The sequence below is a fragment of the Orycteropus afer genome, unplaced genomic scaffold (genome assembly GCF_000298275.1).
Source record: "Orycteropus afer afer isolate SDZICR_OR568_19922 unplaced genomic scaffold, OryAfe1.0 scaffold00245, whole genome shotgun sequence".
In the NCBI taxonomy this organism is placed as follows: Eukaryota; Metazoa; Chordata; class Mammalia; order Tubulidentata; family Orycteropodidae; genus Orycteropus; species Orycteropus afer.
The window spans coordinates 1,000,614-1,026,386 of NW_006921832.1; the positions used below are offsets into that span (position 1 = coordinate 1,000,614).

General features: G+C 40.5%; 1 protein-coding gene across 1 annotated transcript in view; it reads left to right on the plus strand.

Moving 5' to 3' along the window:
* KALRN (kalirin RhoGEF kinase) overlaps positions 1-25,773 on the plus strand; it is a 1,074,930-nt gene that overhangs the window by 440,060 nt on the left and 609,097 nt on the right. Inside the window, exon 6 of the mRNA XM_042782122.1 lies at positions 10,277-10,399. Within this exon, the coding sequence (XP_042638056.1) occupies positions 10,277-10,399 (123 nt within the window). The remainder of the gene's footprint in view (positions 1-10,276; positions 10,400-25,773) is intronic.

The window sequence follows — 25,773 nt, forward strand, 5'->3', positions numbered from 1 at the left end:
ATGTCAAGGAAAAGAGTGTGGAATAGCACTGGTTCCCCAGAGGGAATAAGATGTTGTGTAGAGACTTGTGAGGAATCCCTGGGTGCTTTTCATTGGCTAGTTTTTTTGGAAGCAGATTGCCAGGCCTTTCTTTCTAGTCTGTCTTGGTCATCATATGGCATTCTTTCCTTTCACTCTGTATCTCTTCTCTTATAGTACACCAGTGATAAAAAGGTCATAGGCTCAACCTAATGACCTCATCTTAGCTAATTACATCTGCAACAACCCAGCAACAACCCACTTTCTAAACAGGATCACATCGACAGGTACTGGAGGTTAGGACTTGAACATGTTTTTATTGATGATGCAGTTCAACCCATAACTATTGAGTTTTCTTCTGCTTTGGGAGTCCTTGAAGCATTCTTGTTCAGGCACAAGAAAACAAGATCTGGATCGGGCACTCCAGGAACTGCCATAGTTTAAAAATCCTGTGCCCCCTGGAGCCATTGTTTCTTATAACATCTCCAGTGATACAACTTCTAAGTCCCCTGCAATGGACATGGCAGTTACAAGAGTTACTTCACTCAGGCAAGCCCAATGTATGGTGTCCCCTATTCATAGTTCATTTATAAAACAAAACCAAACTCACTACCGTCAAGTTGATTCGACTCATAGAGACCCCTCCCTGGGTTTCTGAGGCAGTATTTCTATGGAAGTAGATTGCCCAGTCTTCCTTCTGAGGAGTGGCTGGTGGGTTTGAATCTCTAGCCTTCTGGTTAGCAGTCAAGTGCCTTAGGCACTATGCCACCAGAGCTCCCAAGTTCCTTTATTACTTTATTACTCCTCTCAATCCAAATACAGTTTACCAATTGGGATATTTTTACCATAATTTAGTAGCATGTTGACACATAACCTCTTTGTCAGTTTCCAAAGAAACAGAAATGGAATTTTAACTGAAGGTCAGATTATCATATAGAATGTGAAAGAATTCTGTTAACCCTTTGCTCACACTGGGACATTTGGCTGTTTTACATGGAAATCAGGACTGTTCTAGAATATGGGCAACATGCTATGGTGTTAGATCTGGGATTTGGCATCTGAGAAATTTGGGCATGGAAGGTGTAAGAAATGGGCTGTTGTTGTTGTTATGTGCTGTCGAGTCAAACCCAACTCATAGTGAGCCCTCCTTGGGTTTCCAAGGTGGTATCACTACAGAAGTAGATTGCCCAACCTTCCTTCTGAGGAGTGGCTGGTGGGTTTGAACCCCTAGCCTTCTGGTTAGCAGTCAAGTGCCTTAGGCACTATGCTAGGGAATCAAGAACATATCTACAGACACAGCCAGGGCCAGTGACATTGTTTGGCATTCTAGATGATTATTTAGGAGACAGTGATGGTATCTCCCAGGTAACCAGGCTGAGCTGTCCTCCCTAGAGCAGTCTGGATTTATGTGAAAAGATAAAAATGACATCTATATAATATAATAATGTATGCCAGGTGACATGCCTATAGCCTAAAGGAAAACAGGCAGAGTCCAGGGCACCTTCTATCTTTCAGTAGATATTGATATCTACAGCAAATGTCACAACTGCCTCCCTTGTCTATAGAGATCAGTGTCGTGATGATCTCTTCCAAATCTTGATTTCCCAAGGGCCAGCAAAGATGGCAGCACATAGAAGAAAGTCAAAACTCCCTTCAGTGAGGAATTCTAGGAACCTGGAAACTAGGCCCATATTTTTTTTTCTTTCACTTTTTTCCTTTGGAAAAGCAAGAAAGCTCAGTTCTAAAAGAGTGGATAATGGAAAACTAGGTGCTTGAACAATTTGTTAGAAAGATAGCACCAGGCCAGTCTCCATGAGGCAGAGGTTAAAGATGTCCCAAATGGCCAAACTACTGTGCCACTCCATCATTTCACACATTAACTCCTCCTCCTCCTCTCAGTAATCTCCACTGTCTTAGGGTTCTGTATTTCGTGTAATGCCTCACAGAACTCATAGACACCCAAGGGATTGTCTCATGTAGTGGTGGTGGAGGCTGGCAGGCTGGCAAGTCCTAGGTCTGTAAGTTGATCTGGTCTGGAGGTCCTCTTAATTCTCAGGGTTTGATGAACCTCAATCAGCAGATCAGATGACGGCTGCTGTCCCAAATCCAGGGGTGAGATGACGATGGGTCAAAACACAGAACCGGAGCAAGAGGAGGGTGAACCTTCCCAGAGGATTCATAGGTATACCCTCAAGGAAGCTAAGGGAGGTGGTTTGAGTTATACCTTCCAGCAAGGCAGGACTCAAGATGTATCCCCCCTGTGTTGCGCCAACAGAAATAACCCAGGTGGATGGTTTTAACAATCAGCAGCTATTCAGTTGCTCACAGCAAATCTCACCACAGACCTGACTGCCAGTATTACTACTACCAGCTGCCCAGCAAGTTGACAGCTGACCTTAACTACCACACCACCCCAAACAGGCATGGATAATAGGATTTACAATACATCACAGAATGGAAGACAATGGCTAGAAGGGCCACCTCAAGCAATTCACCACACCAGGGTTAAAGTGTCTTAGGGCTCCTGGTGCAGAACATGCATATGGACTCTCTGTGTTTGCACATGTTTCCCAGGGTCAGGCAGAATTCATGTGAAAGCAGACTTGAGTGGGGAAATTTGCCTTGGGTTCTACTCACTTCCATTTTTAGATCGTTCCTCCTATCTAGGGATACTCTTCTACCTCATGTTAGGCTCTCATCCGTAGGTCATGTTCACAAAGGATCATGCTTTCCCTTTCTGTGTCCAGGATAAACCAATTCTAGGAGGGATTGCAGGAATAGTTGCATTTTAATAGGAATTTCTCCTGAGTGTAAAACTGCTAAGAGCCAAAGAGACTGAGTTTCTAATAGTGAAAAAGTTGGGGTGTGGCAGAGAGGATGGGGAAGGGGAGTTGGAAGAAAGGTGGGAGAAAGTGAGATCCCTGGTCAGACCACACACAGATGGCAGGAAGGCACCAGTGGATAACCCCTAGGGATAACCCTGAGAGGGTGTATGAGTCTGAGTCCTGTTGGTGGTACAGACAGTGGCATCCACGAGGTCCTGAGTATGTATGAAGCTCGAGGAAGTGGGAGGGTGGAGGTGTGCCTCTCAACTATGTCTGTGCTCTTTGTGTGGTTGCTCTGCGGTGCGTTTCCAGAAGCGCTGGGCTGTGGAAGTGTTTCTATCTAAGCTACAGATGTAATTCTATTATCCCATGCAGTAAGAAGAGCCTCCTGCAATTTGAAATCCATGGCTTTCATCTATTTTATGTTCTAAATTAAGATACTTAGAAAATATATGCAGTAGATTATGCTTATTATATGGATTTGCAAAATCTACCACGTATGTAAGGAGCTCTGGTGGTGTGGTGGTTAAAGCATTCAGCTATTACCCATGGGAGATAGATGAGGCAATCTGATTCTATAAGGACTTACAGCCTTAGAAACCCTTTGAGGCCGTTCTATTTCTGCTCTGTCCTGTAGGGTCGCTATGAGTTGGAATCAACTCAGTGGCAGTGGGTTTTGTTTTCACCAAGTATGTAGCATCTAACAAAGCATTTTCATATCTGTCCTCTTAATCTGAATCTCCCTATTGCCCTAACATTTAGACAGTACAAATTGTTATCCCCATTTTATAGATGAAGAAACTGAGGTTCAAACCAATGATACCACCTGCAAAGGTTTATAAAGCAAATTTGTCCTGGAAACCAAAACTCCTAATTTGAATTCCCTGTTCTTTCTACTCTAACACACACAAAATTTCATTTTGGAATTTTTATTTTGGAATTTCTCAGCCATAATAAGATTTGACTGCTAGGAGATTGTTAGTGCTCTCCAGGGCCCAAGTTTCTGTGGCTGTGTCACTGTAGTATACAAGCAAGTATGTTGTTTTTGTTGTTGTTTGCCGTTGAGTTGGACTCTACTCATAGCAACCCCTCCTTGGGTTTCCGAGGCAGTATCACTATAGAACTAGATTGCCCCATCTCCCTTCCGAGGTGTGGCTGGTGGGTTTGAACCGCCAGCCTTCTGGTTAGCAGTCAAGTGCCTTAGGCACTATGTTACCAGAGCTCCTGCAAGCAAGTATAGGGGACACAATTGATGGATTGTGCATAGTAGACAAAGAAAATCCGTTGATTGTCTTCTATCTTCTTAATAAGCTCATAAGAGCTGAACATCAGCAGTTTTAATACCAATATAATCTGTAATTAGAGATAGTATAGAATATTAACAAAAATGATAAGGTGGTTTGAAAGTTAAAACTCAAAATCAGATGCCATTGCTAAATTTGACAAATGAAGAAAAATAGAAACAAGATTCTTGCTTACTATCTTTGTTCCATGAAATAGTTTATGCTTCATTAAAAACAGAACAGAACAATAACCTTTTAGCTATCCTCATCTTTAAAAGAAAAAGGGGAAAAAGGTTTTTGTTTATTTCCTAATTTGCATTTAAATAGATTCCTTTAACACTTACTATATATTAAGATCAGATTTGTATATTTCTAACTGAATTTTTGCCAGCATAAAAAAAATTATTTTCCTTAGTTAAAAACAAAACATGAAGAAAAAAAGATCCAAGTAGCTTATATGTAACATCTATCTTCTTAATGAGACAAAACTATGTTGGTTTTCAGAGATATAATTTCATTATTTAGACATGAACTTTTTTCTCTTGGAGGAATTTTCTTGCTGCATTACATTTTGTTAGACCCACCATTTGTAACTTCTCCTGACAGAGAGGAAGAAAACAGTTCAAGAAGTTTGAAGCCACTGTGGAGATAGTTTTGTTCTCCATGCCCCCGCCCCGTCCTGGCCCCACCTCCTTTAAAGTTTTGGCTCAGCATAGTTCACATGTCTTCTTCCAGAAAGCCAAATTCAAATAGATAAAATTATAAAATGTCCTAGCTGGAAGAGAGTTTAAAAAGGGTCAACTTGTCTGGAGATAAACAACCCCAGAGCCTGTGGTCAATTCATCTGTTTATTCCTTCATTCACTCATTCCTTCCTTTCTTCATTCACTCAGTAAGTATTTATTGAAAGAAGTGGAACTATTTGAATCAGCTCTCCCTGGAGACCTGCATGTACTCCATCCTGATAGGGAAGACCACAGAGGAGAGAAGAGGAGGCTGGGTATTGGAGAAATGAATGGTCTTATGTGAGGAGCACCACCTTACCCCAAGGGAGCACCACAGTGCCCTCGAGGCTACCCTTTGTGGGATAACTGCCTTGCTGACCCTAGGGAGAAGAGGTCCTACAGCCATTGGAGTAGGAGACAGGGTAGGGTCCCAAAAGCCTGGCTTAATAGACACTCGTGTGGCATCGGGTAGAATAAATGAATTTCTAAACCGTGAGCTTTATTTCTCTGAACCTGTTTCCCGATCTATAAAATGGGTATGATAATGACACCATGTGGGGCTATTTTTTTTTTTTTTTTTTTGGTTTATGGGACAATTTTGAAGAGAAAGTGAGATAACATGTGTTAATGGATATTTTGTGCTATAAAGCACCAGACAAATGTCAGTTGAGGGATAAACACTATCTTTTGGTGGCTATAAAACAATGTCAGATTTCTTAATGTTACTCTTCTATTCAAAACATTGGAAACAGAAGTTATAGCAATGAATACACCTGTATTGAGTCTATTGCAAATCAAGATGCTTACCTCCATTCTCAGAAAAACTATGTTGTGAAGTGACTCACCCATAGTCTAATGTCAGCGGAACCGGTTTATTCCTCATCCCACTTGACTGTACACACACACACACACACACAGACACGTAACACTCTCATACTCACATTCACACTTTCTCTCTTTGCAGTCAGTTCCACAGAATGCAACAGAAACCATTGTGATCCTTGCAGGCAGTCAGGCTCTAAAGGAAGAGGATTATGTACAAGTAGGCTTCAGATTCAGGCCCAGAGAAGAGTTGTGCTTGGCCCTTAGGAAAGAGCCCTCTTGGAGAGACCTCAATTCTTCAGTGCAACTAAGCTTTCCCAGGGTACACCTGGCTGCCAGCGAGTAGCTCATTTGCTTCAGACGTGGAATGTGGAATTGGGTTGAATGTTACGGGCACAGACCTCATTCTGTGAGAAACCTACTCAACGAAGTGTTCCTCCAGCACTATCAACTCTTGCCTATCTTTTAACTCACTTTTGTTATTGCTTTCCGCCCCTAATTGGCCTGTGTTCAGCAATCCTTGCTCTGTATCCAGCAGGGACCTGGTGCTGAGCAATCTAATCATTCTGGACACAACCCAGCCACTTATTTGCATAGCTAAATAGTCATTTAACAGAAAATACAGGGAAGGTCACTTCTCGGCCACTGGGATAGCCAAGAAAGCATGTGGAGTGAGGGCTTTTCATCATAAGTTCCAAGGACTTCAGGCATTTTAGGTTTTCATTAACTTTACTGACTCTTTTGTCAATAAGGAAAAGAGATGAGCAATTATTTAAAAATGCACTTGGGAGGAAAGTTTTAAAGATAAAAAATTATAGAATGAAATTCCTATAAACTCCAGGGGCACTTACCTTCTTTTCCCACTTATCCTTAATAATATTTTTTTTTTTTTAAAAAAAGCCACCCTAACCAAGTGCCTGTGATGAGGGCTCACTGTGACTGGGGGACACTGGCTTGTGCACACAACACAGATATTGACCTAGCCTTACGGGAACCCTCAGCCTGAAGAAAAAATCCCCCAACACTTGAAAATGAAGAATGACACTTTGACCTTTTCTTTATTTTATGTGTGGTTAGAGGGAAGCAGTGACTTGGATAATTCAAAAGAGAATGGTCTCCAAATCATGCATGTTTGCCTTTGGAAGGTGATGTTTTTATACTTACTTTTGAGTAGTTACAGCCCTGATATCTCTCTTCTGACCTCCAGACACATAAATCTAACTGTCCAGAGGACACTCTGCTTAAAACTCATAAGCCTCTCAAATTTGTTATTTTGTTGTTATGTGCTGTCGAGTCAGCCCTGACTCATAGTGACCCCTCCTTGGGTTTCCGAGGCAGTATCACTACGGAAGTAGGATTGCCCAACCTTCCTTCCGAGGAGTGGCTGGTGGGTTTGAACCGTCAGCCTTCTGGTTAGTAGTCAAGTGCTTTAGCCACTATGCTACCAGAGCTCCCAATTTAGTACATCAAAAACAGAACCTACTATCTTCCACCTCTTATGCATACTCCTTATCCTCCTCTTTAGGAACCACATGGGAAATACCTTTTATCACAAGGACCCTGGGGGCCATGCCGGAAATCTGTCTGTTCTCTCTAGCTTGTCCTTACTCTTCCCTCCCAAACAATCATAAGTGCTCAATTCTGTTCCCTGGTGGCTTTCAAATCTGCCCACTTCTCAGATTCTACTGCCATTCCTTTAATCCAAGTTTCCAGGTTCTCACCATCACTCACCAGGATTACTGTAACAGTCTCCTAACTAATCTTTCTACCCTGTCTGTCCCTCTCCAATCTACATCTCCCAGTGTTATCAAATCTCACATCACATTTTACTAAAACAAACAGAACAAAAAACAAACAAATAAAAATGCCCAGTCTGACTCATAGCAACCCTATGGGGCAGCATTCCACAAATGTTGGTTGAATGTGAGACTAACAAAGTAAATTTACTCTTTCATTGAATGGGAAGTCTTTGAGTGGTGCAAATGGTTAATAGTTCAGCTGTTAACTGAAAGGCCGGTGGTTCAGATCTACCCAGAGGCACCTCAGAAGGAAGGTCTGACCATCTGCTATTGAAAAATCAGCTATTGAAAACCCTGTGTAGCACAGTTCTACTCTGACATGGCTGCCAGGAGTAGAAATCGACTCATTGGCACTGGTGGTATTTAAAGGGAAATAATGGAATAAGGCTGTAGTTCTGCCTCTTGGAACAGGTTCTTAGTCTATTACTATGCTCAGCTCTTCCATTTAAAAAAAAAAAAAATCAAACTCACTGCTGTCAAGTCAATTTGACTCAAAGAGACCCCTCCTTGGGTTTCTGAGGGGGTATCTCTGCGGAAGTAGATTGCCGCATCTTCCTTCCGAGGAGTGGCTTGTGGGTTTGCACCGCCAGCCTTCTGGTTAGCAGTCAAATGCCTTAGGCACTACACTACCAGAGTTCCAATCTTCCTTCCTAGCCCTTTCTATTTTATTGAGCTTTGTTATAGATTGCATTGTGTGTCTCCCTGCCCCCCCCCCATTTGTGTTGTAATCCTTATTCCTGTGGCTGTGATTCCATTTGGGAATAGGATTTTCTTTATTATGTTAATGAGATCATATCAGTGTAGTGTGTGTTATAAGCCAATCACCTTTGAGATATAAAAAAGGACAGAATAGCCACAGAGAAGCAAGCACAAATGGGGGCAAAGATGCATGCCACCTGAAGATCACCAAGGAACCAAGGAATAGAAGCTGCAAAGAGACAAGACCTTTCCTCACAGCTGACCAGGAGAGAAAGTCTTCCCCTAGAGCAGGCACCCTGAATTCGGACTTGGCACTTGAATGCTAACCAGAAGGCTGGCAGTTCAAACCCACCAGCCACTCCTCGGAAGGAAGATGGGGCAATCTACTTCCGTAGTGATACTGTCTTGGAAACTCAAGGAGGGGTCGCTATGAGTCGGGTTCGACTTGACGGCACATAACAGCAACAACAACAAAGTCATCTAAACTGAGAAGATACATTTATATTCATTAGAGCCACCCTTTGGTGGTATTTCTGTTGTAGCAGCATTAAGAAATGAAGACAAGCATGAGCAAGTAGAGCAGTCCTCTTCTCCAAATGTACCGTTGCACTCCTTTCTGGCTGTATCATTTCACTTCTCTGGACAGAAAATCCAACTTAAACTGGCTTGAGTAATAAAGAGGATTCCTTGGCTCAGAGACAGATCAGATCAGTCAAGGATCAATGAGAGCTCTTCCTATTTCTATGCAGTTGCTTTGTCTCCACCCTCCTCTGTCTATTGGCTTCACCCTAGGCTACTGGAAATAAGACTACAGCAATTTGAAGCTTAGGACCACACATAACAGGGTCAGATGAAGAGAAGCTGTATCTAAAGAACTAGAATTGTGTATGTGTGTTCCCCCCCCCCCCGACTTTCCAGCAAACTGCCCTCATATTTCATTGTACTGAATTCGATCTTACTTCCATTTCTGAGCCAATGTTATTGGCCAGGAAATGTCATGGACTAATTGACTGAGCTCCAGGGACTTCAGGGGGCATAACCCTTAGAGGGGTAAGGCCCTCCCTAGAGGTGAAGTTCTGGTCTGCTGCCCTTGAAGAATATGAGTTGCCTGGGGGAAGGGTGGGTACCTAAATGAAAGCCAGGATACAGAGGTAGCAGGAAAATGGCTCAATGCCTAATTATTAACCCCAGGCAGTACTTGTTAGCTGATTTGAGCCAGCCCCCAACTCATGGTGACCTCATGCACAATGAAATGAAATGCTGCCTGGTCTTGTTCCATCCCCTTGATTGGTTGCCTCACAGCAACACACAAGGCACCACTGACAAACCACTGGTGGCTATACATGAGGTACATTTTTGCCAGAAATGGAACCTGGGTCTTCCACATGGAAGGTGAGAATTCTACAACCAATGTCTCCAAGCAGTGCTTACACTGCCCTTGAAATTCTCTTCTGATTCTCTGTAGGTTGTAGCCAAACATACGGAATTGTGTGAGGTTGTGGAGTTACAAGATAAGCTGATTCAATTCAGAGTCAAACATCCAATGTGTGTGTATTGGGCAGTGTGTAAGTGGGGCAGGGCATGTGAGGTTGAATGACACAGCCTTGATCTTGAGGCTTTCTATGCCCAAGTGGGCCCAGCTGCTTCCTTTTTTTTTTTTACTGCCGCAACCTGGCCTGTTGCTTACAAGGGTTTCTCTCCTCCACTGGTGCACTGGACAACAGACTAAGCTTCTCAGCTTATCTGTTCAGCACCTGTCTCTAAAGCAACTCTGGCACCTTTTTGAGACTTTCAAAGGATTTTACAAAGGAGCAATAGCTAGGAATAGTAAACAGTTTCCTACCCCATGTCCTTGATCTCCTCACTCACTTTCTCCTTTTCCCTCAGGTTCTGTAAAGAAACACACAGGCTGATTGTGATCCTTATCTAAAAGAGAGGGCTCTTCTGAGACCAGGCTAAGGTCCTCCCTGACTCTAAGCATGATGAGTGATTTTCACTGGGCTCTAGTAGGAGAGCTTTTGTGTTTTCTACTAACTCTGCAAGTGTTTCCATGTTGGACCCATGAATGACTCTTCTGATTTCTCTGTACCTTCTTGTCCCTTCTAGATGTTTGACTGGATAAGTCACAACAAAGAGTTATTCCTCCAAAGCCACACGGAGATTGGTGTCAGCTACCAGCATGCCCTGGACCTCCAGACACAGCACAATCACTTTGCCATGAACTCCATGGTGAGCAATGGGGCTGTTCTCAGCACTGCCTCTCTCAGCACTGCCTCTCAGGGACAGGAGAGTGGTGAGGGGAGGGGTCTGGGGAGAAGAGGGAGCATGCAGAAAGCTGACTTTCAGCCTGAGTAAGAATGAGGAACTTTGATCATACAGACCTTTACCATTCTATTTGCCAGAGTGGAAGTATGCAGGACATGTGGCCAGTCAGCTGTTCTTGCTGCAGATTATTACCCCATTTCTGCCTGCAGATTCTGTATTACACTGTGAAAGGAATGTGCTTGGGGTTGTGGGAGGCATTAGCTCAGCTCATGATTGGAAGAGAGAGTTATTAGTTTTACTCCATTGACTTAACCAACATTTTTCGTTTACCTGTGAGTCACTCATTTGGGACAGTGAAAAGCCTCAAGCTGTGGCACACTGGAAATGGTTGAGTGAGTTGGGGATGTCTAGAATGGGAGCTCTGGTGGAGTAGTGCATAAGGCATTTGACTGCTAGCCAGAACGTTAGCTGTTCAAACCCACCAGCCACTCCTTGGAAGGAAGACTAGGCAATCTACTTCCGTAGAGATACTGCCTTGGAAACCCAAGGAGGGGTCATTATGAGTTGGAATTGAATCGATGGCAGTGAGAATGGAGAAGAGAAGCCATAAGGGACACATGATTGCTGCCTTCAAATTGAAAGCAGTGTTGGAAAAAAGAAAGTCAAAAAGCTTCATTTCAGTCTAGGAGGCAGAACTGTCCAGGTCATGAAAGTTGGGGAGGGGTGGGGCAGGACATAGCTCTGTGAGGTGGGGATGCAGTAGGAGTTAGTGAGATCCCTGCAACAGGGAAGTATTCAAGCAGGTGCTGAATGGCTCCCTTTAAGAAATCAGAGAGGGATATTTACTAGCTGTTTGGCCATAAGAAATTTACTTTTCCCCCAGTGTGCTTCAGTTTCTCCAGTTGTATAATGGAAATAATCATATCTATGTCATAGAGTTGTTGTGAGGATTAAAAAAGTTAATGTTTGTAAAGCAGTTGGAACTATGCCTGGCACATGATAGGTCTTCAGCAAATACTGGCATTATGGTAATGATAATGATGTAGGAGTCTAGTTGACACCCTTCATAAACCTAACACTTTGGGATACTGTTTTTTTCTTTGTGATTGCCCACCAGATTTTATCTCAAAATCCTATCTGATCTTCAACTCATTATATTCCAAACAACTGCAGCCTAACTATGCCTCACCATGTCTCTATCTCTCCCTTCTGCCAGCTATTCACAGTTGCACTGTTGGTCAGGAAAAAAGAGCTCTACCATTCTCTACTTGGCTGCATATCTGAAAACCAGACACCTTATCGTTTCAGCTGGTGATGGTGGGAGAGCTCAGCTTCACTTTAGATGGTAACACAGATGGCTTCTCCAGAGAAGTCTTTAATCTCATAAGCTGAAGATGTGTACTCCTCATTTCTTATGGCCATTGAACTTGAATTCACATGAACTTTGAAGTTTCATGTTGGTGAGAAGAGACAGTGATTGGTGGTCCACATACACTTGGAATCATTATTTCAATACCAACTCATTGAGTACCTAATTTGTACCAAATATTTTTCATAAGTAATTTCTAATCCTTCCAACATCCTGCAAAGTTAGGTATTGTTAACCTACTAATTTTATTTTACATTTTGTTGAGTTAAAATTTACCTGTGGTGAAACATACAGATCTCAAGTATACAGTTTGCTGAGCTTTGATAAATACATGCATCCATGTAATTACCAGTCTAATCAAAATACAGAACATTTCCATCAACTAAGGAAGTTCCCTCTTGTCCCTTGCCAGTCAGTTGCCAACATCCATTAGTAACCACTACCCACATTTTTACCACCATAGACTAGTTTTCTGTTCTTGAGTTTCTTAAAAATGTAGTCATTCATTATGTACTCTTTTGTATCTGATTCTTTCACTCAACATGTTTTTAAGATTCATCTATTTTGTTTTATCCATCATTAGTTTGTTTTTTTCTTTTATTGCTGAGTAGTATTCTATTGTATGAATATACCACAATTTGTTGACTCGTTTTCCTGTTGATAAACCTTTGAGTTTTTAAATTTGGGGGCAGGTATAAATAAAGTTCCTACAAATATTCATGTGCAAGTCTCACTGAATCAGAAATTGGGCCCAGAAATAAGCGATTTAACAAATCTTCCATGTGATTTTGATGTACCCTAACATTTGAGAAGGGTACATTCTCAAATGTACAGGTCTCTTGTACAGTCAACTTACACACATGAAGCATAAATAATAATTCTTTGCTGTATCAATCACCATTATCATCCTTGTTCTCACTAATATTTATTGAGCACTTAGTATATTCCAGGTCCTGGTCTAAGTGCTCCATATACATTATATAGTAACGTAAGGTTTTATATACATTATGTCATTAAATCATCCAACAACTTTATAAAGTAGCTATGATTATTTTCCACATTTTAATATGTGGAAACTGAAGCCAAGGGCTATTAAGCAACTTGTAGCGAGTGCTATGTGCATTCAGAGGAGGGAAGTGTGTAGGTTAGGAAGGTTAGGGGAATGGAAATTTAAGCAGGAAATGAGCCCTGAAGGCTGTAGAGGATTTGGCTGGTGAAGAGGGGCAGGAATACCAGTTAGAAAAAAAAAACTCCAAGATAGAAATGAAGATGGAATACTTGGAAGCCAGTGAATAGATGGTCTTGGGAGAACAGTGGGCTTGTGTTGAGGATCAGTGGTCTTTTTTTTTTTTTTTAATTGTGATTTGGGTGAAGGTTTACAGAGCAAATTCACTTTCCATACAGCGGTTCACATATACTTTGTCTCATGACATTGAGCACAGTTTTACCACAATGCAACAGCTCCCCTCCCACTTCCTCATGATAGTTACCTCTTCCCAGTGTCCATCCCTCCATACACTCCTGTCCCTGAGCTGTCTCCCTGTGCATAAGCAGCCCTTCTTTCTCCCATGATTGTTCCCTCCAAGGAGTGTATATCTACTTGAGGTAAATGTTCAACTCATATGCCTGTATTTTGTTTGGTTGGAAACCACAGGAGTTCAATTCCAGACCTGAAGGTCAGCTAGGGGCCATAGTCTCAGTGGTTCCACCAGGCTCTATCGGACCAGCAAACCTGGTTCTCCCCCCCCCCCCTTTTTTTTCCTCCAAATGATTTTGAGTTTTGTTCCACATTGTTCTCCCTCTGTATCAAGGATCTCCTACATAGATCCCCTTCCAAGTGGATGACAGTGGTAGCTGGGCACCATCTAGTTTTTCTGGTCTCAGTCATATAGGCTGCAGATCAGATGGTGTACCAGTCACTAAGGCTAATTGTTTCCATGAATTTTGGTTTTCATTCTTCTTTGCTCTGGACGAGAAGAGACCCATCGTTGCATCTAGATGGCAGCTTGCTAGCTTTTAAGATCCTAGTTGCTACTTGCCAAAGTAGGAGGTAGAACAATGTTTTGTATAGTATGTTATGTCAATTGAGCTTGATGTCTCCTGAAACTATGGTACCAAGCCTGCAGGTTCAACTACTCGGTCCCTCTGGGTAGCTGGCAGTGATCAAGCCATGACCACAACCTTGCCCCTTGTCAGCTCTGCTATACACCTGGGAATTCAAGGATCAGTGGTCTTGTCTATGTCAGACAAAGGTTTTGAAGAAACCAGAGTATTCTGAGGAAACTGCCCTAACCCCGTCATGGGTTACTTCAATCCTAATAAAACCAGCAAATCTTCACAGAAGGATCACCTGGCTTTCTAACCCAGTTTCTAAAGGCTTCTCTTTGAAGAGGACCTTTACTGTGTACTAAGGAGCAATTGGCCAGATCCTTTAAGCCTAAGAGGATGGTGCTGACTGGATAAGACTAATCAGTGGTCTTTATCTCCAGTGCCTAGGGGCACATGCATGGCTGGATACTCATTCACATTTCATTGGCCAACACCAGTCACAAGGCTACATCTAACTTCAAGTGGACTGGGAAGCTATGAGGAGAGAGGAGATTTCTCAACAAATAATGACTAGCATAGGAATGTGAGGCAAAGACAGATGCCATGAAATTTGCATACAATGATATATCTGGATGCAGAAAAGTTTTTGGGACCAGGCAGGGAAATTACCAACATTGATTGTGGATTGTATCTTTTGTTTGGGCCACAACACAGTCTGTGTTTTCATCTAATTCCCTTCCAACTAGTCTCCTATAATTGTGTCATCCCTGGATTCATTCATTCACATGGGAGCAAAGCAATTGATCACAGATGATTAAGAATGTGAACTCAAGTCTAGTCAAGTTCGATTATCTGTGTGCCTTGTGGATTTCCCCTGGTAAAATTTCCAGTTCTATGCCAGAATCTTCTTGTCACCCAACTGCCTGACCCTAAGGGAGACAAACTCATTTGAATAAGAAGTAAAGACAAACTCCCTATCAATATACTGCTGCAATTATTTTTGAATTATCTTAAGCAAAATTTTACTTGAATTGTTAGGGAGGTAAGTCTGCCACTAAGCCCCATGTCACAATGAACTAAAAAGCTAAATATATGGAGCCTTTGGCTTTGAATTATCTGCAGAGCAGCTCTTCTTTGTTAATATGGATAACAGAGTAAATGGCATATCAAAAACATTTCTTTGACAAATTTGCTTTTGAAGTCTCCATTTTATGCCAAAAGAAAGGGAAGGGGAGGAAACTTACCCATCCTAAACATCTTCAGGGGCTGGGAGAGACAGAAGGAAAGATTTAATATTCAATAGCCAATTAGTGTGTTCCAGCCCATCTCAGTCTCCCACTGCCTTGGATGTGCACTCTGCTCAGAGGCCTATTTAGCCTGATTAGGCTGGATCTCCCTCTGGCTGACCACAGGGTAAAGGAAGGGTTATTCAATCAAATTGCCTGGGTGCCTGTGCTTTATAAATATAACTCGGTGCGTTTGTTAACCAGGAGGTTTACAGATTTGTTATTGAAAGAAACTTCCTACAAAGAAGAATGTCACTATACCAAACAGGTGAAAGGAAGGAATTTCAGACTCTTTTTCCTTAGCCTGAGTGATGGATGTTGCCAGTAAGAAACACGAATACAAGTGACCACTGCTGGTGCCCAGAGACTATAGGAACGATCAGTTACTCAGGGGAAGTGGCAATGTGGATTGTTCTATAAATTCACTGAGACATTTCTGTTTTTGTTCGTGGAAATTATATACATATATGCATACAACTAGACATCTGTACACATGAATATATATGTAGCATAGTTTGTTTAGGCTAAGGTGAGTTATTATATATTGAATTCTGTGTTAGCATTGAAATAGACCAGTGTTTGGTTCTTATCTTTCAGACAGGTCACAGATCCCTTTGAAATCTAATTAAGGTTCAGGGCTCTCTCCCCAGAAAAAAAATGTATATATGACCCCAAATTTTTATACAATTTCAAGGAATTTAGGGAATCCTAAAGCCTATCAGCTGCATATCTCAGATTGTTAATGTGTCTTCCTCCAATCCTGATGCCAGGTTCTTCTTCATATAGTCTACCTTCTTGGATCATTGGTTCAGCAAAAAAATAGAATTAAGTGTAGTGAAAGAACACAATACTGACACATACCCTTCCTGATTTTAAACCCTGTAGTGTTTCCTTATTCTTTCCAACAACTGCTTTTTATTCTACATACAGGTTCTTCATGAACACAATGAAGTGTTTGGAATTACTGTTCTTTGCAATGTTACCCATAATTTGTTATGATCCACACAGTCAAATACCTTTGTATAGTCAATAAAACACAGGTAAACATCTTTCTGGTTTAGATCCATCTGGCATCTCCAATGATACCCCTCATTCCACGTCCTCTTCTGAATCTAGCTTACATTTCTGGAAGCTCCCTATCAATATACTGCTGCAATTATTTTTGAATTATCTTAAGCAAAATTTTACTTGAATGTGATATTAATGATATTGTTAAATGATTTCCACATTCTGTTAGATCACCTTTCTTTGGAATGGGCACAAATATGGATCTCTTCTAGTTGGTTAGCCAGGTATCTGTCTTCCAAATTACCTGGCATAGACAAATAAGCATCTCTAGAGCTGCATCCATTTATTGAAACTTCTCAATGGGTATTCCATCAATTCCTGGACCATTAGCAAGAAACAATTGTATATTATTAAATCATGTAAGAAAAATAATAAGTTTCCTAAGTTTTATCTTTTATTAGTTTTTATTTTTTATAGGTTTTATGGCCCTGCTGAATATGGTAAATGAACAACTCTTAAAAAAAGGTTTATAATTGGTTGATCTTTTTTTTCCCCCTTAAAATATGTTTTTTGAACCTCCCACTGGGAAACTCCTATTCTTACGATCTTCAATGGTAATAATAATAATAATAACAAATCCCACACTACATTCAGTAGGAAAATATATTTTCTGGCTTCTTACAGTACCTCAGAAAGCCAGGTTTCCTGAGTTCTCTGGAGTCCTTTCCTTCATTAATTCTTCCTTCTGTTATGAAAATGTGTCTCATAAATTCTTCTTCACCTGAGTATGGCCCTGTTCTCTGATGGAAGTGTGAGCAAATTGAAGAGGGGTCAGATTACAATATGCAGCAGAACAGTCATGTTAGATGTTCATGTTCTAGTTCTTCATGAAGAAGACAATCACAGGACTGCAGACAAACATAACTCATCCTTTTCTTTTCTTTCTTTCTTTTTTTTTTTTTTTAACAATTTTAAGTATCCAGTTCTTTGGAGGGAAAAATAAATTGCTAATGGTTTCTGTCTAGAGTTTTAAAATATGAAATGATGTTCATTATGTATTATTACAACTGTGAAGATTCATATTAATGGTAACAATGTGCAGCTGGTTGGTAAGCATCCTCTCTGTTTCAGCACATTTTATAGCTGGCTGATTAGGCTTATTAATTCTCTTACTCAGGGGCTTCAAAGTGGTTCTTCCTGGTTCAGTCATGGCCAATGAAGCAAGCTGGATGTTTTGGTTACCTAGTGCCACTCTGACAGGAATAGACCACAAGTGGGATGGCTTGAACAAATAGGGATTCATTCTCTTACAATTTCGGAGGCTAGAAGTCCAAGGTCAAAGTGCCAGGCTCTAGGGGCTGGGCGAGCCCCTCAACTTTAGACTTCAGCTCTGCCTCCTGCTCCTGGCCCACTGAAGCTTGAGTCTTTCTTCACTCAGGCAGCTGCTGGCTGCCGAGGCTGACAAACCCAAAGTCGACAAGCAAACAGGCACAGTCCCGATATTACCAAACAATACAACAGGCCAATAATTCAAGTCCAAAAAAGTCCCAAGATTGGCAGGACATGGCAGGCTGCTGAATAATGACTTAGGTGCACGCAAGGTTCAAATGTGCCAAAAAGCTAGAATCCTTCCTCAAAGCTACATCCTACATACGGGAAGCAGACTACATCCCTAAAGCAGGTACTCAACTGCTTCAGCAGATTCCATCATGGAAGTGATTGCCAGTCTCACCATGGGGAATAACTACATCTAGTTGCCCAGCCACTCAACCAGGCCTAGCCAAGTAGACACACAACCTTAGCTACCACACTGGATTAGACCGGAATTTATACAATGTGAGTGAACAGGGATGATATATGGAACGGGAAAAATTGCACATCAGTACCCTGCTATAAACTTAATCTCCTGCATAGAAAACAAAGGCAGTGTGCATGTTGCATAACAATGAAATCTCTTAACCAGCACAGTTGAAAACAGCGGCTCCTGGTTCCAAAATGCTGAAGGACCATGCAACTTTGAGTGTGTGTCTCTCTCCATAGTCCTGGGAATAATTCAATCTCTGGCTCCTGAGAGGGCTCACTATTCTTCTTCTGAGTCTCCTATTCCAGGGCTTTGACTTTTAATTTTTCCTGTTTTGTTTGTCATTCCATTTTACCCACATTTTAACAATTTGGATCTGTTTTGGTTTTACTTCATCAGCCATGCCTGAACCAGTTCAAACTGGTTCAAAGCCTTGCTCTTGCTACAGTCACATATTGGCACTTGATGGTGTGCATATCATTTGCAGCAAAGCCTGTGGTACTTTTCTCTTTGTTTTAAGGGAAGGTTACAAATGGCAACACCAAGAAAAATCTTGTATAAGAAGAATAAAGATTCTGAGGCAAGTAGTCTCCTGACCACAATCTTAGAAGCCTTCCTCTGACAGAAGTTTTGTCTCATCTTTCATTCTTGGCATTCCCAGAAACATGATTCTGCAGCACTCTCACACCTTCAAACAGGCAGCACATACTATGATGACAGTATTTTTCCATTTTGGAGAAAAACACAGTGTTTGCACTTACTGTAGCTGCAGTGCCTGTTAGGTAAACATAAAACCTATTAATAAATGAAGAGATTGATCTTACCTGGTATGTGTTAGTCTTCTTAACTTCAGGGGAATATTTTTCCCCTGAAAGAATTGTGTAAGAAATTTGCTTTAACATGAAAATTTCTTTTTGGCTTCCACCTCAGTCCTATGAAATCATAATCTCTGCAAATGGGGCCCCAGGAATCTCCATTTTTAACAAGTTTCTTGGTGAATAATATATACATTAGAGAACTGTTGTTCAGCAGATATCTATCTGTATAAAATGGTCAGCTCCTTCAAAGAAAGCATCATAAGTTAAGAAACACAGTCCACTTGTGGCATAATTGTGTGAGGTGCTCCACAGATCTGCTATCCAGTAACAGTGATAAAAATTACTTTAATAACAACCACTTAAAGTATCTGAAAATGGTCCTATGCGCATACAGCCAATGAAGAACGTTTATTCAAGAAAATATACTAACAATTGATAAGAATGGTGGGAGTCCGTGGTTGAACCAAGATCTGTTCCCTCCTTTCCCCTTCTCTCAGGAAGAAAATAACTCCATTGTAAACTGGTGGGAACACTGGTAGCATAGTGCCTAAGGCTTTTGACTGCTAACCAGAAGAAGTCTGGAGGTTCAAACCCACCAGCCACTCCTCAGAAGGAAGATTGGGCAATCTGATTCCATAGATATACCACCTTAGAAACCAAGGAGGGGTCACTATGAGTCGAATTGACTAGATGGCAGTGAGTTTGTAAACTGGTACTGCCATGCACATAGGACTCTCTATCCACCAATATCCCAATCAGAGGGCTATCTTTCCAGGAATGATGAGATATCAGCATTTTACATCCTACCCCCCAATCACCTGTTGCTGAGGCTAAGTTCTAGAAAATGCAGCCAAGAGATGATAGTTCCTGTCTTTTCCCTAGTCCCTACTCATGGGACAGAGGCTCTACCTTGGATGAAGAACCACAGCAAATTAAAAAAATTACAGTTGGGTGCTGAGTGAAATAAGTTAGCCACAAAAAGACAAATACTCTATGATCCCACTTATATGAAATATCTAGCATAAGCAAGTATATAGAGATGAAAGTTTATTAGTGGTTACTAGATGTGGAAGAGTGGGAAGAAAGAAAAGGGACTTATTGCTTAGAGGATTTTAATATTAATAGCTGGAGATGTCAATACCCCATTTCAGTGATATAGACAACTAAGCAGAAAATCAACAATGCAACTAAAGACTTAAACAACACTACAAACCAACTAGACCTAATAGACATCTATAGCACACTCTATGCAACAAGAGCAGAATATACATTCTTCTTAAGTGCAATTGGAACCTTCTCCAGGAGAGACCATATGCTAGGCCATAAAATGAAACTCAGTAAAATTTAAAAGGATAGAAATAATATAAAATATGTTCTTCAACCTCAATATAATGGAATTAGAATTCAATAACAAAAAGAAATTTTGGGAACTCACAAATATGTGGAAATTAAACAATACAGTACTAAAGAATTACTGACTCAAAGAAATCAAAAGAGAAATAAGAAAATATTTTGAGATGAATGAAAATGAAAACATATATCAAAATATATGAGATGCAATTAAAGCAGTGCTTGGAAGGAAATTTGTAGTTGTTATTGTCAATTTAAAAAAAATGGGAAGAAACAGCAACAAACATCCATTAATAATCAGGATATGGAATATATGAAGTATGAATCCAAGAAAATTGGAAGTTGTCAAAAATGAAATGGAATGTATAAAGATTGATGTCCTAGACATTAGTGAGCTGAAATGGACTGGTATTGGCCATTTCAAATCAGACAGTCATATGGTCTACTATGACAGGAATGACAAATTGAATAGTAATGGCATTGCATTTGTTGTCAAAATAATATTTCAAGATCTATCCTGAAGTACAGTGCTGTCAGTGATAGGATACTATCTATATGTGTACAAGGAAGACCAGTTAATACTCCTACTGTTCAAATTTATGCACCAACCACTAAAGCCAAACATGAAGAAATTGAAGATGTTTACCAACTTCTGCAGTCTGAAATTAACATAACATGTAATCAGGATGTATTGATCATTACTGGTGACTGCAATGCAAAAGTGGAAACAAAGAAGACTCATTGGTAATTGGAAAATATGGCCTTGGTGATAGAAGTGATGTTGGAGATTGCATGATAGAATTTTGCAAGACCAATGACTTATTTATTGCAAGTACCTTTTTTTCAAGCTGAAAGAACTGAAGAAAAAATTCAAACTTTGAATTGCAATATTGAAAGATTCTATGGGCAAAATATTGAATGATTCAGGAAGCATCAAAAGAAGATGGAAGGAATATACAGAGTCACTGTATCAAAAAGAATTGGTCAGTGTTCAACTATTTTGAGAGGTAGCATATGATCAAGAACCAATGGTACTGAAGGAAGAAGTTGAAGCTGCACTGAGGGACCTGGCCAAACAACAAGGCTCCAGAAATTGACAGAATACTCATTGAGATGTTTCAGCAAACAGATGCAGTACTAGAGGTGCTCACTTGTTTATGTCAAGAAATTTAGAAGACCGCTACCTGGCCAACTGACTGGAAGAAATCAATATTTGTATCCATTCCAAAAAAGAGACGACTTGATGGCACTTAACAACAACAGTACTGACTTTACAGAAATAAAAAGGATTGTATGAATAATTGTATACCAATACATTAGTAATTTAGATGAAATGGACAAATTCCTAGAAAGACACAAACTACCTAAGTGGACTCAAAAAGAAATAGACAATCTGAGTAAACCTATAACAAGTAAAGAGATTGAATTGAAATAAGTGTTTAACAATTACCCTCAGAGTAAAGCCTAGACCCAGATGGCTTCATTGCTGAATTCTACCCAACATTGAAAGAAGAATTAATGCCAATTCTTCACAAACTCTTCAAAAACTTAAAAGAGGAGGGAACATTTTTTTAAAAACTCTCTATGAGGCCAGTATTACCCTGAAACAAAAACTAGACAAAGATATTGGAAGAAAAGCCAAGTATAGAGCAATATCTCTTATGAACATGGACACAAAAATCATCAACAAAATTCTAGCAAGTTGAATCCAGCAATATATAGGAAGAATTATACACCATGACCAAGTGAAATTTATCCCAAGAGTGCAAGATTGATGTAACATCCCCTAATCAAGGCACTTGACTGCTAACCGGAAGGCTGGCGATTCAAACCCACCAGCCACTCCTCGGAAGAAAGATGGGGCAATCTACTTCCGTAATGATACTGCCTCGGAAACTCAAAGACGGGTCGCTATGAGTTGGGTCCGACTCGACGGCATATGACAACAACAAATCAATTAATTAATACATCATATCTCACTCTCACTGCTGTTGAGTTGGATCCAACTCATAGCAACCCCTCCTTGGGTTTCCGAGGTAGTATCACTATGGAAGTAGATTACCCAATTTCCTTCTGAAATCACATGATCATCTCAAGAGATGCATGGAAATAATTTGACAAAATCAAGTACTCTTTCATGATAAAAATACTCCACAAACTAGGAATAGAAGGGTGCTTCCACAATTTGACAAAGGGCATCTATGAAAAACCTGCAGCTAACATTATACTTAATGGTGAAAAATTGGATACTTTCCTTTAAGATCAAAACAAGACCAGTGTCCATTTTCATTACTACCATTCAACATTGTACTAAAAGTTCTAGTTAGTGCCATTGTACAGGAAAAAGATATAAAAGGCATCCATTTGACATGAGCTTGTATATGGAAAATCCTAAAAAATCCCCTGGAAATCTATTTGAACTAACAAGTGAATTCAAGTTTGAAGGTTACAAGATCATTATATGTACAATCTGAATATGAAACTGAGAAAACAATTTCATTTAGGGGTAGTACCCAAAATACTAACATATTTTAAAATAACAAATGTGAAACTTTGACAACTACAAAATGTTGGAAGAAATTAAAGATCTAAGTAAACGGAAAAACATATTCATGGATCGGAAGACTTAATATTGTTCAGATGGCAAAACTCCCCAAATTGCTTACAGATTCAATGTAATCCTTATCAGAATAGCACCTGGATTCTTTGTAGGAAGTGACAAATTGATTCCAAAATTCATATGGAATTGCAAGGGACCCAGAATAGCCAAAACAATCTTGAAAAAGAAGAACAAAGTAGATGGACTCATACTTCTTGGATGCAAAACATACTATACAGTAACAGTCAAGACAGTGTGGTACTTGCACAAAGACAGAAATATAGATCAATTGAAGAGAACTGAGAGATCAGAAATAAACTCATTGGTGGATAGCCCACTGCTTTTTGGCAAGGGTGCCAAGACCATTTAATAGGAAAAGAATAATATTTTCAACAAATAGTACTGAGATAACCATGTACGAAGGTGTAAAGTTGGATCCTTATTTTTTGCCACATACAAATTTAACTAGGAAAGGAAGAAAAGACCAAAAATGGATGTCAGAAGGGACTCTGAAACTTGCTCTTGAACAAAGAGTAGCTAAAGCAAATGGGAGAATTGACAGGATAAAAGAGTTGAACAGAAGATTTCAAAGGGCAGCTTTAGAAGACAAAGTCAATTATTCTAATGAAATGTGCCAAGAGTTGGAGTTAGAAAACCAAAAGGGAAGAACATGCTTGGCATTTCTCAAGCTGAAAGAACTGAGGAAAAAATTTAAGCCTTGAATTGCAATATTAAAGGTTCCATGGGCAATATGTTGAATGATGCAGGAAACATCAAAAGAAGATGGATGGAATACACAGAGTCACTGTACCAAAAATAATCGGTCAATGATCATCCATTTCAGGAGGTGGCATATGATCAAGAACCAATGATATTGAAAGAAGAAGTCAAAGATGCACTAAAGGAATTGGTGAAAAACAAGGCTCTAGGAATTTATGGAATACCCATTGAGATGTTTCAACAAATGGATGCTGTGCTGTAGGCACTCACTCAGTTATGCCAAGAGATTTGGAAGACAGCTACCTGACCAACTGACTGGAAGAGATGTGTATTTGTACCCATTCCAAAGAAAGGTGATCCCACAGAATATGGAAATTATCGAACAATATCATTGATATCACATGCAAGTAAAATCTTACAGAAGATAATTCAAAAATGGTTGCAGTAGAATATTGACAGAGAACTTCCAGAAATGCAAGCTGGATTCAGAATGGGATGTAGAGCGAGGGACCTCATAGCTGATGCCAGATGTATCTTGGCTCAAAGCAAAGAATACCAGAGAGATGTTTACTTGTGTTTTATTGACTATACGAAGGCATTTGATTGTGTGGATTGTACAAATTGTGGATAACATTGAGAAGAATGGGAATACCAGAACACTTAATTGTACTCATGAGGAAGCTGCACATAGACCAGGACACTGTTATTCGAACAGAACAAGGGGACATTGCATGGTTTAAATTCAGGAAGGGAGTGTGTCAGGGTTGTATTTTTTCACCATACTTATTCAATCTGTATGCTAAGTAAATAATCAGAGAAGGTAGACTATATGAAGAAGAACGTGGCACCAGGATTGGAGGAAGACTCATTAACAACCTGTGTTATGCAGATGACACAACATTGCTTGCTGAAAGTGAGGATGACTTAGAGTACTTACTGATTTAGATTAAAGACTACAGTTTACAGTATGAATTACACCTCGATATAAATAAAACACAAATCCTCAGAACTGGACCAATAAGCAGCATCACAATAAATGGAGAAAAGATTGAAGTTGTCAAATACTTCATATTACTTGGTTCTACAATCAACACCAATGGAAGCAGCTGACAAGACATCAAAAGATGTATTGCACTGGGCAAATCTGCAGCAAAAGACCTCTTTGAAGTGGTGAAGAGCAAAGATATCCCCCTGAACACTAAGATGCTCCTTACCCAAGCCATGGTATTTTCAGTCACCTCATATGCATGTGAGAGCTGGACAATGAATAAGAAAGACTGAAGAAGAGTTGATGCTTTTGAGTTGTGGTGTTGGTGGAGAATGCTGAAAGTACTGTGGACTGCTAAAAGAACTAACAAATCTGTCCTGGAGGAAGTGCAGCTGGAATGCTCCTTGGAAGAAAGAATGGCCAGACTTCATCTCACCTACATTGGTCATATTGTCGGAGGGACTGTTCTCTAGAGGAGGATGCCATGCTTGGTAAAGTGGAAGGTCAACAAAAGAGGGGAAGGCTGTCAATGAGTTGGATTGGCACAGTGGCTACAGCGATGGGCTCAGATATAATAGGGATCATGAGGCTGGCACAGGACTGGGCAGTGTTTCGTTCTGTTGTATATAAGTCCCTGTGAGTCAGAGGTGACTCTACAGCACATAACAACAATAACAACAGTGCAAAGAGAACTTTTGCCCACTGGAATATGAGCTCCTGAGGAGAAGGGTTTGTCTTTTTTATTCACAGCTGTATCTCCTGAATCTGTAACAGTGCCTGGCACCTAAAAAAAAACCCAACTCACTGTCATCGAGTTGGATCCGACTCATAGCAATCCCTCCTTGGGTTTCCGAGGCAGTATCATTACAGAAAAAGGTTGCCCAACCTTCCTTCCAAGGAGTGGCTGGTGGGTTTGAACTGCCAACCTTATGGTCTGCAGTCAAATGCCTTCCGCATTACACCACCAGAGCCTGGCACCTAGTAGATGATGCCTAATAAATGCTTGTTGAATAAATAAGGATATTAAGCATGCCACAACATCTGCCAGTATCCTTGAGCAGCATGGGCAGCAGGAACTCAGAATTTTTGAGGGAGCCTGATAGGACATGACTCTAGCAGAAACTGAACAACCAACCACCAATTAGAAGGTAAATTAGAGTAATGTTGTCTATCAGGGTTGGACCTGGGAAACAGGATGCTTGTAAGCTTCCCAGGTGATGCATACTAAAATCCAAGAACTACTGAACTGTGTTTGGCCTTGGTGACAGAAATAATGCTGGAACTCGTATGGTAGAATTTTGCAAGACCAATGACTTGTTCATTGCAAACACCTTTTTTCAACAACACAAA